Source organism: Leptosomus discolor, chromosome 2, assembly GCF_034619465.1.
Source record: "Leptosomus discolor isolate bLepDis1 chromosome 2, bLepDis1.hap2, whole genome shotgun sequence".
NCBI lineage: Eukaryota > Metazoa > Chordata > Aves > Leptosomiformes > Leptosomidae > Leptosomus > Leptosomus discolor.
Window position 1 is genome coordinate 35640973 of NC_141392.1, and position 14061 is coordinate 35655033.

The following is a 14061-nucleotide window of genomic DNA, read 5'->3' on the forward strand; positions in this document are numbered from 1 at the left end:
GCCAGGAGTCTCCCCAAAACTTTAAGTCAAGTTCTGGGGGTGTTTCTCAGCCAAGCTGGAAGAAGCCCCTTGTGTCCTGTCCAGGCTTCCCACAGAGCTCTGCCTTAAGGGCAGGGGAAAGCAGGCAGCACTGAGGACAGATGCAGAATAATTTTTAATTTCTTAAATGAAGCACCAAAACATCTTATTTCCCTTTTTCCTTAAAATTTTTTTTTTTATTTTCCATGTGCTGACAGTTCTGCACAGCCCTCAAGCAGGGTAAATCAGGAGAAGACATTACAGCAGTGTGGAGCAAGAGCTTTGTTTCCCAAGCTAGGGAAGAAAATTAAATTACAAGACGAAGAATTCTGTGGTGGGATACTTGTGGTCCATAAAACACAGCACAAGGGTTTGCACAGCCTATGGCTTATGTTGGCCAGGGAAGGCAGGAGTGACTGCACAGGTGACTAGGGCCACAGGGGTTTTGGGGGAGCCCCAGGCCCCCCTCAGAGTGCAGGGGACTGCTCCAGGAAGACCTGGTACACCTGCCCAGGGTGAGCCCGGGCACCCCACAGCCACTCGGGAGGCCTGGCCCGCAGCTTCAGCTGGAAGGGGTCAAGGCGCAGGCACTCCCCCAGGTCATGCAGCTCAATTGCAGGCTCCTCCATGGCCCTCACAGGTGGCTCTTCGGGGCTCTGGTTCCTCCTGGCACGCTGCCGTTGCCTGGCCGCCCTACACAGGGCGCCTGCAGCCACCAGCATGGACAGGGCGGCCATGATGGCTGCCCCCACCAGGATATCAGCATGGCGGAGGAAGAAGCTGATCCCTGCAAAAGAAGGGCCATGGCCTCATCCTGCTTGCCTCAGTGGCCTCCACTGTGCTTACAAAGTCCCCTACATCACAACCACAGTGCTCAGGGTGAGACTTGGAGCTGTGGGTGCTCCTCTAGGAGGTTCACCACCTCCCCTGCTGCCCTCCAGAAGCCATCATGGCTGCCTCCACAGCAGAGCATCTCTCCCAAACCTCCATCCCATTGAAATATTTAGACCAAGAGCCAGCCTGTAGGAACAGCACAGGGCTGGTGCTACATCAGGAGAGCCCCGATAGAGCAAAGCCATTGCCAAACCCATGTGCAGCTACACGAAGGCTAGAAGACCTACCACCATTCCCATCCAGACTGGAAGAAACCCTCTCACATTTTGAAAATTATTCATATATTAATATAACACCATATCCAGGCAGTCTGGATAGGCTTAGACTGCATAACTGGTTAACAAATTTGGAGCTGGATAAGAAATGCAATTGGGCTGCAAACTCACACTCAGGGTAAAGCCACTTCCAATGCTGCAGGGATAAGTAGTAGTTTTGGTAAAGCAGCAGCAGTGTTTGGAATACATATTGCAGCATATTGGTGTTTTTCAGGCTGTGAGGCCCCTTTACTCTGCCAGACTGGATTAGCCAGCTCTGATTATAGTCAAGCACCACAGGCCATCTGCTTCACCTTGTGTCAAATACACTGGAGTTAACACCAGGAACATCAACGTCTTTCTTACCAAGATCTACACAGTGTGACAGGAGACCACAGGGCACTCCGAGGAGTGACCGAGTTTGCAGATCACATGAATTTCAGCAGAGGTAACTCAAATCACCCTTGACCACACTGCTTATAGCAACAAGCCTGATCAGCTATAGCCAAGAGATGCAGAAGGTCCAAGGGAAATAAAGGCTTGCACATGCCAAGTATTAACCCTGATGTAGAGAAAGTAGCAGACTGGGGAAAAAGAGGCTAGGCCTCATGGAGAGGTTATACCTGGCAGTGCCAACGAAGCCAGTGAGCAGAGCACAGCATCAAACACCAGGGTCTGTTACCAGTATTTAACCACCTGTTCAATACTGCAGGCTAAGCTCCAGGACACAGAGCTGGCTGTTGCATCAGCTCACTGCCCCCAGTGAGCATGAGCTTTATGAGAAGTTTCCATCCACAGGCCCCCTGCTCAAGCAGGTAAGGGGAATCACAGAGGGGCTGATGTGGGAAAGGACCTCTGGAGGTAACCTGTTCCTTCCCACCCACTCAAGCAGGGCCACCTAGAGCCAGTTACTCAGGACCACATCTAGACCGGGTTTTGTTTGGTTGTTGGGGTTTTTTTTGTGGGGTTTTTTGGGTTTTTTTTTGTTTGTTTTTTGTTTGTTTGGTTTTGTGGGGTTTTTTTTTTGTGTTGTGGGGTTTTTTTTTTAATATCTCCAAGGATGGAGGCTCCTCATCCTCCCTGGGCAACCTATGCCAGTGCTCTGTCACACAGTAAAAAAAAAAAAAAAAAAGTGTTTTCCTGATGTTCAGAGGGAACCTCCTCTTTTTCACTTTGTGCCCACTGCCTCTGGTCCTGTCATTGGGCACCACTGAGAAGAGCCTGGCTATGTCTTCTTTTCATCTTCCCTTTGGAAGATCCAAGACTTTTCTCCAGGCTAAACAGTCCCAGCTCTTTCGGCCTTTCCTCATAGGAGAGATGCTCCAGTGCCTTCATTGGGCTCTCTCCAGTGTGTCCATGTCTCTGAGGAGCCCAGAGGTAGCATCACTCCCTAAAACTTTCAGGCACCACTCGGGAGAGCCTTTGGGAGCACTGAATGACACCCAACAAGCAGCAATACTTTAACCTGACACGGTTAACTGATGCAGGTCACCCTTTGGATGTCTGTCTAGGCTAATCTCTGAAAGCTGATGCCTTTGGGGTCTGGGAAAGACCTAAACCTCACTCTTCCTCCCTCCCTTCAGTTTCTGAAAGGATCACATTTGCCTTCAAAGTCTGCTCATATCTGAAAACAACTCCCAAAGAAGAGCTCCTAAAGCCAAAGGGGGAAGCCTACAGGGACAACCAGCTGGGAATTGCCTTGGAAAGATATTACATATTCTTCCCACAATAGGTCCAGACATCTAAAGCCACCACTCCAGAAGCCATGCCATTTTTAAGCATTACATGCAATGCATGGTAGCAGAGGCACAGCTGGGAGGACCTCAGTCAAGGGGAGAACCCCTTACCTTGAAGCACTCACACCAGGCTGCATGTTGCAAGAACGATGCTGCACAAATTACCCTCACACAAGAAATACACCCCAGCTACAGGAGAAAGCAGAGCCACTACTTTGTCCTCTACCTGATCGGGGAGCACGGATGCAGAGGGTGCCAGACTTTGTGGAAGAATGATCTTCGTAGCCCTTTTTGCAGCGGCAGAAGTATGTGCCTACACCATTGAAGCACTCCGCCTCCTCCCCACAGAAGCCAACCTCAGCGTTGCACTCGTTCACATCTATAATGGGGGGCGGGGGTGGGGTGGGGAAATAGGTGCCATAAGTCAACTCAGGCTTGGTATAAAAGGGTTTTTAACCCCAGAGAAAAGTGAAGCACCCACCTTCAACAAACAATGAAACAAGCTGAAGCCTCTCCACTCCTACTGAGGTGCCAAGCAGCTCCTCCAGCTGGGAGCGCAGGAGCAGAGACATATTTCTCTCTTCTGGCTTCAGGTGCAGCCAGAAGGTGAGCAGCAGGTTGGCATCACTCTTCCTGCAGGTAGGGAAGAGCCCAGGGTGACGTGAGAAGAAAGCATCACCACCAGACCCAGCTCTGGCAGGCCATTTAGACCTTCCACCCACTCGTATTAGATGGCAGCGCTGCAGGCTCTTGCAAAGATTATTTGTGACAAGAGGCAGCTTTGCACTTGGACCAAGGGAAAAAGGAAAGCCCAGTAACAGCTCCTCACTTGGAGCTAGGCTAAAGTGACCAGATATTCACATAAAGCAAATTGTAGTGGCAATCCGCAGCCCCAGGTCAGCCTCAAAGCAGCATAGCAGGGACCTTGCTGACAGCTCCCACCTTTCTCCAGCAGTCACCATGGCAAGTGTGAGGATCCTCGTTTTCTCCAGAGTTTAAGTCCATCTTAGGCCTATAAAGGCTCTAGCCAGTACTAAACATCAATTTTTACCATCTTTCCTCTAGAGAACAGATTTATTTTTTTTCTTTCCCACTTTCATGACACATTACAGATCACAGGAGAGGAGCAAGGCTGGGTGTCTGCCCTGGCGAAGGAGAATGAGACGCCAAGCCAAGCCATTGCTATCTAAGAAATATTACAGGTTATTGAAGTCTCTCCTGCCAAGCCAACAGCATGGCAGTAACTTACCTTTTGATTTCCTTTAACTTTATTTCATTGATTCTGTTGGCGGAAAGTATCAGATTCTCCTGCATCTGCAAAGGAACAGAGTGACCAGCGCTGGTTTGATGTTTGGTGAGCAGGAGCATGGCAGAAAACAGATTCTTTTCTCAGTCTACCTCCCCACCTTGCTCTTCCCCTTCACAAACCACTTGGGATGCATTAGATGTCCCATAACCCACTGTTCTGAGCCTTTTCTCTAGGAGAATACTGATTGTTCCCATCTGCTTAGCTTTAGCTCAACCCCTGCAAATATACAAGGTCATTTGGGAAAAGGAAGGGCAATAGCAGCTCCAGGTAAGTGTTCAGGTGCTAAACCATTGTAGAGCAGCAGTGTATGGATAGCAGCTTTCTAGGCTAGGCAGCCAGCTGAACCCTGTACCTGCTCCAGTTTGCATCCCAGAAAGGAAGTTTAGGTGCAGCCCTGAAAGTAGATGCTCACACACTTGCCCTCTTTTAGGCTTTGGCTACAAGCTGTCCCATTTGCAGAGGAGAGTTACAGCCCTCGGTTGGTTTTATCCCTGTCTCTGCAGTGCTTTTCTGCTCCCTTGCGATGGCATGGTGTTACGAAGGGCTGCGGCAGCTAAACACCAGCCAGCATGGCCAGGCACGCTGCCAGGTCATTGGCATTGCCCTCAGATGACAACCAGCACAAGCAACACAGATACTGGTTCATCATGTGGCTTTAACAGAAAATCCCTGGAATGAAGGGCACAGCACGGTCTCTTCTAGTTGAAGATTTGGGACACCACATTGTTTTCCTCCCCATGCCCAGTCTTACATGGTTCTTAATAGATTCCAGAAGACCCTTTTGGAGCTCACTTCCACCACGAGGAACCCAGTCCTTGGGTTTCATTTCAATGGTTACTTCAAACAGCACATCTACCAGAAGACATAAGATGTTTAAGTCCACATAACACAAACAGGCTCCTTAAATGAGTTAGTCCTTAAACATTAACACTAGCAGAACAGCTCCATGAGGACGCACTTGTGTAAATCAGTGCCACGTGGGTATTTCCAGCAGTTGTGCATCAGGTAGAACAAGTTGTTTAGTACAGGTGAAAACAAACCTTAGCTAGTGCTCAGTGTTGAACACTAGAATTGATCTTTCAACAAGAAGTACACAAAGCATTAATGTGTATCTGATCACATTCACATTTCTTTAGCTGTTACCTCTCCCAAAGGTACCACCATAATTTGCGGTGGAGTCTAAAAGCCCATTTCTCTTGCCTGTCTCTGGGATCAGCTGAGATAAACTGCTGTGGTCTGGCTGATTCCAGGCTGGCACATAATTACCAGAGTCTGCTGTTTAAAGACTACTTATTCAGCAATATTTCTCCTGTTCAAAGCTCAGGCTCCTTCTGTATTGACTCTTTTTTTGCAAGCTGTTTCTGTGGCTTGCCTCTGCCACATAAGCCCAGTATCATGCTGCTTAGTTGCTAATGCTCCCATAAGAGAGTTTTGCTTCTCTCCCCAGTCTGTGGAGCAGGACTCCTGATCCAGGTGGTCATGAGATACCCATTGGAGTATATTGGAGGAACTGAGGCTCATCTGCCCTCATTCACCTTAGAAAAATCTTCTTTAAACAGCCAACAAGTAATGCTTGAACTCAAACAAGCCAGAACTTATGGCAGATTTAACATGTGAACTCAAGGTTCTCCAGGGGAAGTATAAAGCAGCCAAAGCACAACTGCAGGATTGCAACAGTTTCTTGAAAATTAAAATCTTCAAAATGGTTACTACTTAGAAGCAGCCTACACTGCTTTCTAAACTTAACAAGCAGGTGATGTCCATGCACAACACCAATCAGCACACTGAACTTAGGGCAGTGTTTTAAGACATGTTAACTCTGCATCGCTCACCTCCAGGATGGTGCTGGAACTGCAGTGCTGTGTCATTCTCCAGTGGTGCCAGGGCAGAAACTAGATCTGTCAGAGCAAGGGAAAGAATCAGGCTGCTAGCCCTGGCGTACCAGTAAGGGGATGGGGGGGTTGGGGGGGAAGTACGTTAGGTATGTGTCACTTTGCAAGAAGAGTGCCATGTGTCAACTTCTTCCTATATTCCTTATACTGAAATTAAATATCAAGCTCTAAATACAATCTACTCTTCTCTAAAGCAGGAAGTGCTCTTTAGAAATAAATCACCCCAATAAACCTCATTTCAGTTTCTGGAAGTGGATGAATTGTTGTCCCTGTAAAGCCACCAGAGCTCCAGCGACCAACAGAGCTGCCTTGGACATCGATGGAGCAAAGAAGTTTGTATATTAGATGCCAGCAACTGCAAAAGAGCTAAAACTCTTTCCTACATCTACAGTGAAGGGGCAAGAACAGTTTGGAGGGGAGGAAAGACCAATTGAAAACATCTTCTCTTCTACATTCAGGCAGAAATTAAAACATATCAGTGGCTAAATATTTCTGTGAAAGAAGTCTACCATCAACTCCTAAACTTTCTTAGGAGAGAAAACCCTTTTTTTCCCCCCTCCTCCCTCTAACTTCTAGATCTCTCAGTTATCATGGCTAGGAAAACCATGCTAGGCTACAGCCATGGGAATCAATGCCAGCCACAGCTGTTTAACACAAGATGGGCGTTCAGTCTGCTTGGGGCATGAAGTCACAACTGAGAGGCTGGCTCCTCCGTGGATAATTCAGAGCACTGGGATTAGGAACCAGCATCTCCCTGTTAAGAGGAGCATCAGCCCATAGGTGTCCATGTTACAACAGATAACCCTATGTCTTCTTGATTACCACCTTCCTTGAACACAGAAAGAGTCAAGAGTGCTACCACATGGACCAACTGAAGGTGACAGCCATGCCTACAAATAAGTCTTCTTAAGAGAGTGCTGCATCACTGGAAATGGCTGTTGCAGGGTCAGGCACCAGTTCAATCACAAATAACCCAAAAAACCACCTTACCAAAGAGCTCTTCATTCCTTTCTTCTGGAAACACCACATCTCCAGCAGTTGCACCAGGAAAGGGGTAGAGAGAAGGTTTTGTACTCGTGTTTAGCCATGGCTCTTCCAGCACTGGTGTCTGCGTGTGATGTGCAGCAGCAACCACTTCTTTTGACAGGCTGTCGCTGGCCTGATCCAGGCTAGATGATTTGGCAGAGATACCTACACTTCTGCTGGGCACCTCTGAGGAAGGAACACCCCGTGAGTGACACTGGGCTACAGTGAGCAGAGCAGATACCAGCTCCACATCCCCCTTTGCAATCTCCAAAGCAGACAGCTCAGCTTTACGTCCAGCATCTTCCCCAGCTGGAGATGGTTCCACCAACACATCATCTTTGGTATCTCTGCCCTCAGCGCTACCATCCTTAGGGCTCCTTTCCAGCTCTGTTTCATCCTGCAGCTCAGCACACTTGTCCAGGTCAAGTTTGCCCAGGTTAGCACCAGAATGACCATCTTCTTTCACATCAGGAGGGTGTTGAGCCTCTTCATCTGGGTTCACAAGCTCAGGCTGGAACCTGCCACCAGCAAGCGCACCTGATGGGCCCAGAGAGACTCTTGGCACAGGCAATAAATCTTTCGTTACTGCTGTCCTCCAGCTCTCTTTTTTGGACACCTCCTGGACAGGCTCTTGGGGAGCTATAGTATCATTTGAAGAACCCACATTTTCAGAGTCTCTGAACACATAATACAGTCCTTTAAAGTGTCCATATTCATGACTTAGGGAACCACTCCCTGATAGAAACAATATATGGACTGCAGTAGCTTGCGTAGCAAAGATCAGAGTACCTTGGTTGTGACAGGCATGCACCACTTTGGTTTCCACACTTGATGAGACCCCCTGGAAGATTATCTTGTCCTGGTTCTTGCCACAGCCATCACTCCCCTGGAACCCCTGGACATATATGACAATGTGCTTCTGGGAGCCTGCCGATATGGTCCAGTTGCACCAGATGTTTGTTTCAATGTCAGCATGCAGCGGCAGGTAAAACATCCCAGACCCATTCCGAAAGACAATGTGGCAGCTCCTGAGGGGGAAGTACTCCATTGTCCAGGGAGGTCCCAGCTCTGACACACCAGAAAGGAAACACATAGTCAACAGGTATTGTATGCACCAGGGCACAGATACCGTGCTTCCAGGAATGCTGCAAATTGCCACAGAAAATGCCCTGTTTAAAACCTTCTCTTGCTGCAAGATTTCTACATTTTCAGCTCGCAGAGCTAAGCCCAGGCCCCAGCTGCTCTGCAGGGCTCTGGTCCTTCGCAACCCATCCAGCCTTCAGCAGCTTGAATTATGTGGTTTTGATTCCAACAGAGGTTTGGCCAACAAAACCACTTTGTTAGAAGTCTGCCCCTCCCCAGACAGCCAGATTACGCTTTCCAGGCTGGGACTGCAGGATACAGACACAGCCTCATCCTCGTCCCCACCAAGTACTTCTGCTTTCTAAAGTGTCTTATACCAAGATACGAACTCTTGGGAGACCTACCAGCATGTTTCTGTTGCTGTCCTCCTGGCATCTGGGTGCTTCTGGATACAGGATCATCAGAAGGCTCCTGTGGCTTTTGGCATCTCAATACTGTTTCTCCCTGCTGGGCCACCAGAGGACCAAGGTGTGCAGGTGGGGCACTGGAGAAGGCATTTCTCTGCTCCTCTGCACCCACTTGAATTGCTTCTGTGGTTTTCCACATTTCAAATCCCCCGGGAATGAGAGCAGAAGCCAGTTTGTCACTAGCAGCCATGCCCTGATGCTGCACAAGCACCACATTCTCCTTTGTCCTCACCCCCCAGGTGCCAGGCAGGGAAGCTGGTGCCACCCCAGAGCCACTGCTCACATGGTCCTCAGGCTGAGGAAGGCCCACACCAGGCTTTGGGCCAGTGACAGAAGCTGGGGAGGGACCCCTGGCTGGCAAGCCCATGGAGGCTGAGGCTTCTCCTTGCTCGCTACCTTCCTCTCCCTGCACCAGCTTTTGCATCCCAGGGCCAAGGCATCCAGAAGACTCATCCATGTCTGGTTCAGAGGCTACTGATGGATGGTGAAGTGGGGAAGGGGAGAGCATCTCCTGTCCTCCTGCGCTAGCCCTTCGCCTAAGGCTGATGGGCTCTAAATCCAAAGCTGCTGGTGGGGAGATGACAAAGCTGGACACAGGCTCCACTTCTGGAGGAACAGGTGCTTCAGTGGGGAAATGGGTAGAGACGAAGTCTGCAGGGACAGGTTCTGTGCAGGAGACCATCAGCACAGGGATTGTTTCTGTCCCTAGGGTGGACACAGCTGTGGGATCACGGTCCAGCCCTGTTTGCAAAGGGGCTACAGCCAGCCCTGGCTGTGCAGCACTCTCACTTTGGTGGTTGCAGCTTTTTACACCCAAGGAAAACGCACAAACTTTCTCAGCAGCCCAACAGTCATGAGTTTGGGCATTTTGGGGAAGGCTTCCAGGGGCTGACTGCAGGATATAACTGCTCTGACCACACAAATGAGGATGCTCTTGGAGAATGTCCAATGATGCTGTGGGATGCAACACTGTTGTCCCCTCGACAACTCCCCTAAAACGTTCCACGGAGGAAATACCCATGAGCTTCGCACGCTGGACAACAGTTGTTCCCAACTCAGGCTGATTCATGGACAAATCCCTAAAACTGCTTTGGCATCTTTGGCTTCTCTCAGGTAGCAGATGTGAGTGATCCCTGTTTACCACTTTGTACGGGCTGCTCAGACTGGGTATCAGGCTCTTTGCATGGCCATCAGCATCACTGCTTGCTGTGCCGTCAGTTGGGACGCTCAACTGGAGATGGCGTTCATCCTTCTTGAAGATGACTGTGCCAGGCCCTCGGTACATGGCGGTATCTGTGCTGTCTTTGCTTTCTCTTCTGCCAGGGGACAAAGACTGCAAGTGGGCAGCCAAGTCCAGGCAACTTGTATGTGTTGGTTTAATAGTAAACTGTAGGTCACCTAGACCTTTTGGCCTCAGGGTAGGGTGCAGGATAGGCTGGCTGTTCTCCAGACCCACACCTCCTGGCTGCAAAATAGGCTCTGCTACATGCAAGGCACCAAGCAAAGGAGTTTCCAAAAGCATACTTGAAAGCCTGTGTGTATAACCAAAAGCCACAGTGATGTGCCCACTCACAGAGAGACTCTCTCCCCAGGTACCCTGTGCTGCAGTGGGGATTATGCCTTCAGGTGTTCCTCTGCCTTGACCTTCCTTGCAGCATCTCAGACCTCCTGGCAGCTCAGACTCCAGCACATGAGGAACTTTTGTTTCCAGGAGTGGTGTCCTTGTATGTTCATATGGGACAAGCTCAACAGGACTTCCCACAGCCATGGTACCCAGCACGGTCTCTCTTCCCCACATCAACCCACTGCTCAGCACCATGGTCTTGCCGAGACTCACAGTGCTACGTGTAGTCACAAAGCCCAGCATATCTCTAAGGTCTTCAGCCCATCCCACCTGAAAAATACTATCTTGCTTTGGTAGTTTTGGAGCAGGAGTTTCAGAAATTGTGTCATCTTTGGATGAAGATTCACCTTCCTGGTCTTCAAAGATGTAGTACTTCCCTTTAAATTGTGTCTCTCTGCAGTTTGGCCAGTACCTCTTCAGCAACACAACATGGACAGCCTGTGCAAAGGTGGCAAAAGCATGTGTCTCCTTTTCCCAGCAAGCATAAACCACACTGTTTTCCACCAGTGAAGAGACTCCTTCAAACAAGATTTTGTCCTCATTTTTATTGCAACCCTCCTTAGTGATAAAGCCCTGAATATAAATTATTATATGTTTTCTGGAATCTGCCCAGATCGTCCAGTTGCACCAAAAGTTTATGGGGGAATCACCATGGTATGCTGGAGGAGAAAAATCCCCGTGCTTGTCCTTCAGGACTCTATGGCAGCTTCTTATAGGTACATATGCCAATGTCCAAGGAGACTCTGGCCCTGGAAGACAAGCAGCAAGAACTTCAAGTTTTCCTCCATCTCCAGTTCTCAGAGTTACTAGTCCTTACTTCCAGAAGTTATTCTCCAGTTTCCTTATCTTCTCATTTTGCTACCTCCTACTCTTATTTGCCAAGCAACAGGCAAATCCATCAGCAGGAGAACATGCAAGTAACACTGTGTAAGGTCCTGAGTTCAAGGGGAGGCGGCCATCTGAGCATGCACCCACATACTAGCCCAGGGCATGCCTAAAACTGCCATCCCTTCCAGCCCAAGTGACTGTTTCCATCCACACCTGCCAGCAACCTACCCCAAACTTCCTCTCCATCACTGCTCACTCCAACAGTATGTGCTGCCCCAGAGTACTCACAGGGCTGTGGGCAGCCAGAGAAGCTCTAGACACCAGCTGCCCCATGGGCTCTACCCCCACTGCTACCACCCCAGAATGGGGCATGCTCATGCTTTGAGTCCCCCCCAACAGAGCCATGCAGGAGCACAAAGGTCCCAGCATGGCCATGTGGTCGGTGCCACTTGTCCCAGGGAGGCAGGCTCCCATAGAATAGTTTGGGTTGGAATAGACCTTTAAAAGCCATCTAGTCCAACCCCATGCAGTGAGCAGGGACATATGTCAACCACGTCAGGTTGCTCAGACCCCATCCAGCCTGAGCATGAATGTTTCCAGGGATGGGGCTTCTACCACCTCTCTTGGCAGACTGTTCCAGAGTTTTACTACCCTTACCAAAAATTTCTTCCTTATATCTAGCCTGAATCTACCCTCTTTTAGTTTAAAACCGTTATACCTTGTCCTTGTCCAGCTGCAGGGTCAGACTATTTAGGGATCAAAGCTAAAGGCTCAGGGAATTGCCACATCAGGCAGAGTTACAAAAGCAACAAGGGCACTATTACATTTGATTTCGGAATGCGGGCAATGTTTGTCGTTTATACACACACAGAGCTGGAAAGTAGTGCTCTCCTTGAAGGCATTTTCAACCCCTTCACTTTAAAGGGTTCAGCCAAGCAAGAAGCCCTCACAGCCTCTGTAAGATAAGCAACATTAGCATCTCATCATAGCTAATTTAGCCCCCAAAGTGGGAAACATCTTCTCTCAAGCAGGAAGAAACACAGTATTTTCCAAAAACACTATTGCAAAGCTAGAAGAGCCACAAGCCAGCAATAGGTTTACCCTACAGGGGCATAATTAAAGTTTGGATTGAACTTTTGCTACTTGTGTTAATTGCTGCACAACAGTGACTTGCTACAGCGCACTGCTCCTGCCTCACGGGTCCTGCTCTGTGATAGGGGTTTGGCAGCCACAAGATAACAGTGCATGTTATCTCCCACACTAGCATCAATTTTTCCCTTCCCCAGCACCTGGTATCGGCACTGTCCCCTTCCCTCCCCATGCCACCCCAAGACCAGGTTGTTGCTCCTGGCTTTCCATACGGTGGCTTTGAGGTACCCAATTAATTCTGAGGGGGGTTTATTCAGGCTTAAAAAAAAAAAAAAAGCTTGTCTGAGAATTAACTCTTACCTGGTTTAACCTTCTGATACTCCTGAGAGGACCCACATGCCTACAAAGAAAAGAGAGTCTTATTGCAGACCCAAGTACAACTGCCCATACTTGTAATGCTGCGCAGACAGATCCTAGCCCAAGCCTGATAGGAAGGGAGCACCAAATCCACCATCTCCTGGTAGCCTGGAGTTTTACCTGTGCCTGGATTGAGCCCTTAGGCCACCTCATTGTTTTCCATGCGATAATAAACATTCATCCTTCCCTACCGCCAACAGCATTGACTGTTTTACGCTATTAGATCACAGCCAGTACAAAAACACCCCCAAAACAGAGCAAGCAAAGCCCAGCTGTACTTTAAGCCATAGGGGCCATGCAGAGGAGAGGAGAATTCATAAGCAGGCAGCACACTGCACCCACAAAGGGAGTTTCCTACATGGAACAGAGGCCCCACTTCCCATCACTCACCCCCAGAGCAGCACCAGCAGCATCGTAGCCAGCATCATTGCCATGGGATCTCAGCATAGCCCCAAGAGCCTGCCTGCCAGCGGCTGGTCCCCACACCCAGGGTGTCAGCATCAGGGCCAGAAGCACCACAGAGGGCGAAGGTTTCATGGCAGAGGTTTACCAGAGGCACAGCATTAAAACAAGACCAAAAAAGAAAGGGAAAACCTCTCCCTCCCTAAAATAAACCCCCAGGCAGAAGAAATGTGGGTTCCCCACCCTTCCAAAACACAGCCCTACAGTAAATGCTCTAGTCTGGAAGCTCAATCCCTCATATACTGCCCTGCTACCCCTGTAATAGCAATTAGCTAATCAGGGAAATGAGGCCAGCTATCACTCATTAGAGACAGACCTGCCCTTTCAATTGCCCATCCAGTATTCCTCTTTCCTGGGTGTTTCAGTGGGAAGGCACTATCCTTTTATGATGCATAATGCTATAAACCGGAATTAAAGTGACGCTGATAGCCCCGAAGCAGAACACAAGTTGCTTTTCCTCTTAAAAAATAAAAAAGGATTCAATTACTAGAGGGGGGGAAAAAAACCCCTAATGTGAAAGTGAGTGTTTTCATTACAACATTTTAACCGACTTCTGCTGAAGGCTGTGATTTGCACAGGGGCTGCGCCGTTCTGACACAGCACCGACTGAAAGGGGTGAAACCGCCTTGAAATACAAGTGGCTTCTCTCCTCCTCCTCTAAACTAAAGTGTGGAAAGCAAATAGCCCAGGTGATGATGTGTAAATTATTAGATGCCTAAAATTCTTTCAGCTGTAATAGTCTAACTTGTCATTAGGGGCCACGCAGATAAGGCAATTAGGCTGTTTGATGTGTGGCTCTGACAATATTCCTTTTAAAACGTCAATCATCACTTAGCAAAATAAAATAAAAAATCTTTTTTTTCTTCTAAGTCATCACAGCTTGACAGGCTGATGTATGTTCAGGGACAAATACACCCATTTGTTTCATGGGTTGAAACAAGCAGCGCGTCAGACCTTCCCAG

General features: G+C 48.8%; 1 protein-coding gene across 2 annotated transcripts; it reads right to left on the reverse strand.

Annotated features, from left to right (window-relative positions):
• Positions 1-485: 485 nt before the first annotated feature.
• On the reverse strand, positions 486-13174 carry LOC147415954 (uncharacterized). 2 transcript variants are annotated; one of them, XM_086461262.1, is made up of 11 exons: positions 13028-13174; positions 12581-12620; positions 10435-11052; positions 8617-10344; positions 7094-8197; positions 6044-6109; positions 4963-5063; positions 4152-4216; positions 3384-3535; positions 3129-3281; positions 486-805 (listed from the first exon to the last, which is right to left on the reverse strand). In XM_086461262.1, exons 1-11 carry the CDS (start codon positions 13172-13174, stop codon positions 486-488), a joined length of 4494 nt encoding a protein of 1497 aa, XP_086317388.1. The 2 variants fall into 2 exon arrangements, with proteins under 2 accessions (XP_086317388.1, XP_086317387.1); XM_086461261.1 differs by having other exon boundaries at positions 8617-11046; positions 12575-12620; positions 13037-13174.
• Between the last annotated feature and the right edge of the window lie 887 nt (positions 13175-14061).

Excerpts from the sequence above, each read along its gene's own strand:
- LOC147415954 (XM_086461261.1), bottom strand. The coding sequence starts at position 13,174 with ATGAAACCTTCGCCCTCTGTGGTGCTTCTGGCCCTGATGCTGACACCC. Across the intron at positions 11,047-12,574 it reads GAAGGTTAAACCAGGTAAGA|AGTCTCCTTGGACATTGGCA; the intron begins GTTAATTCTCAG and ends TTCCAGGGCCAG. Across the intron at positions 5,064-6,043 it reads GTTCCAGCACCATCCTGGAG|ATGTGCTGTTTGAAGTAACC; the intron begins GTGAGCGATGCA and ends GTCTTCTGGTAG.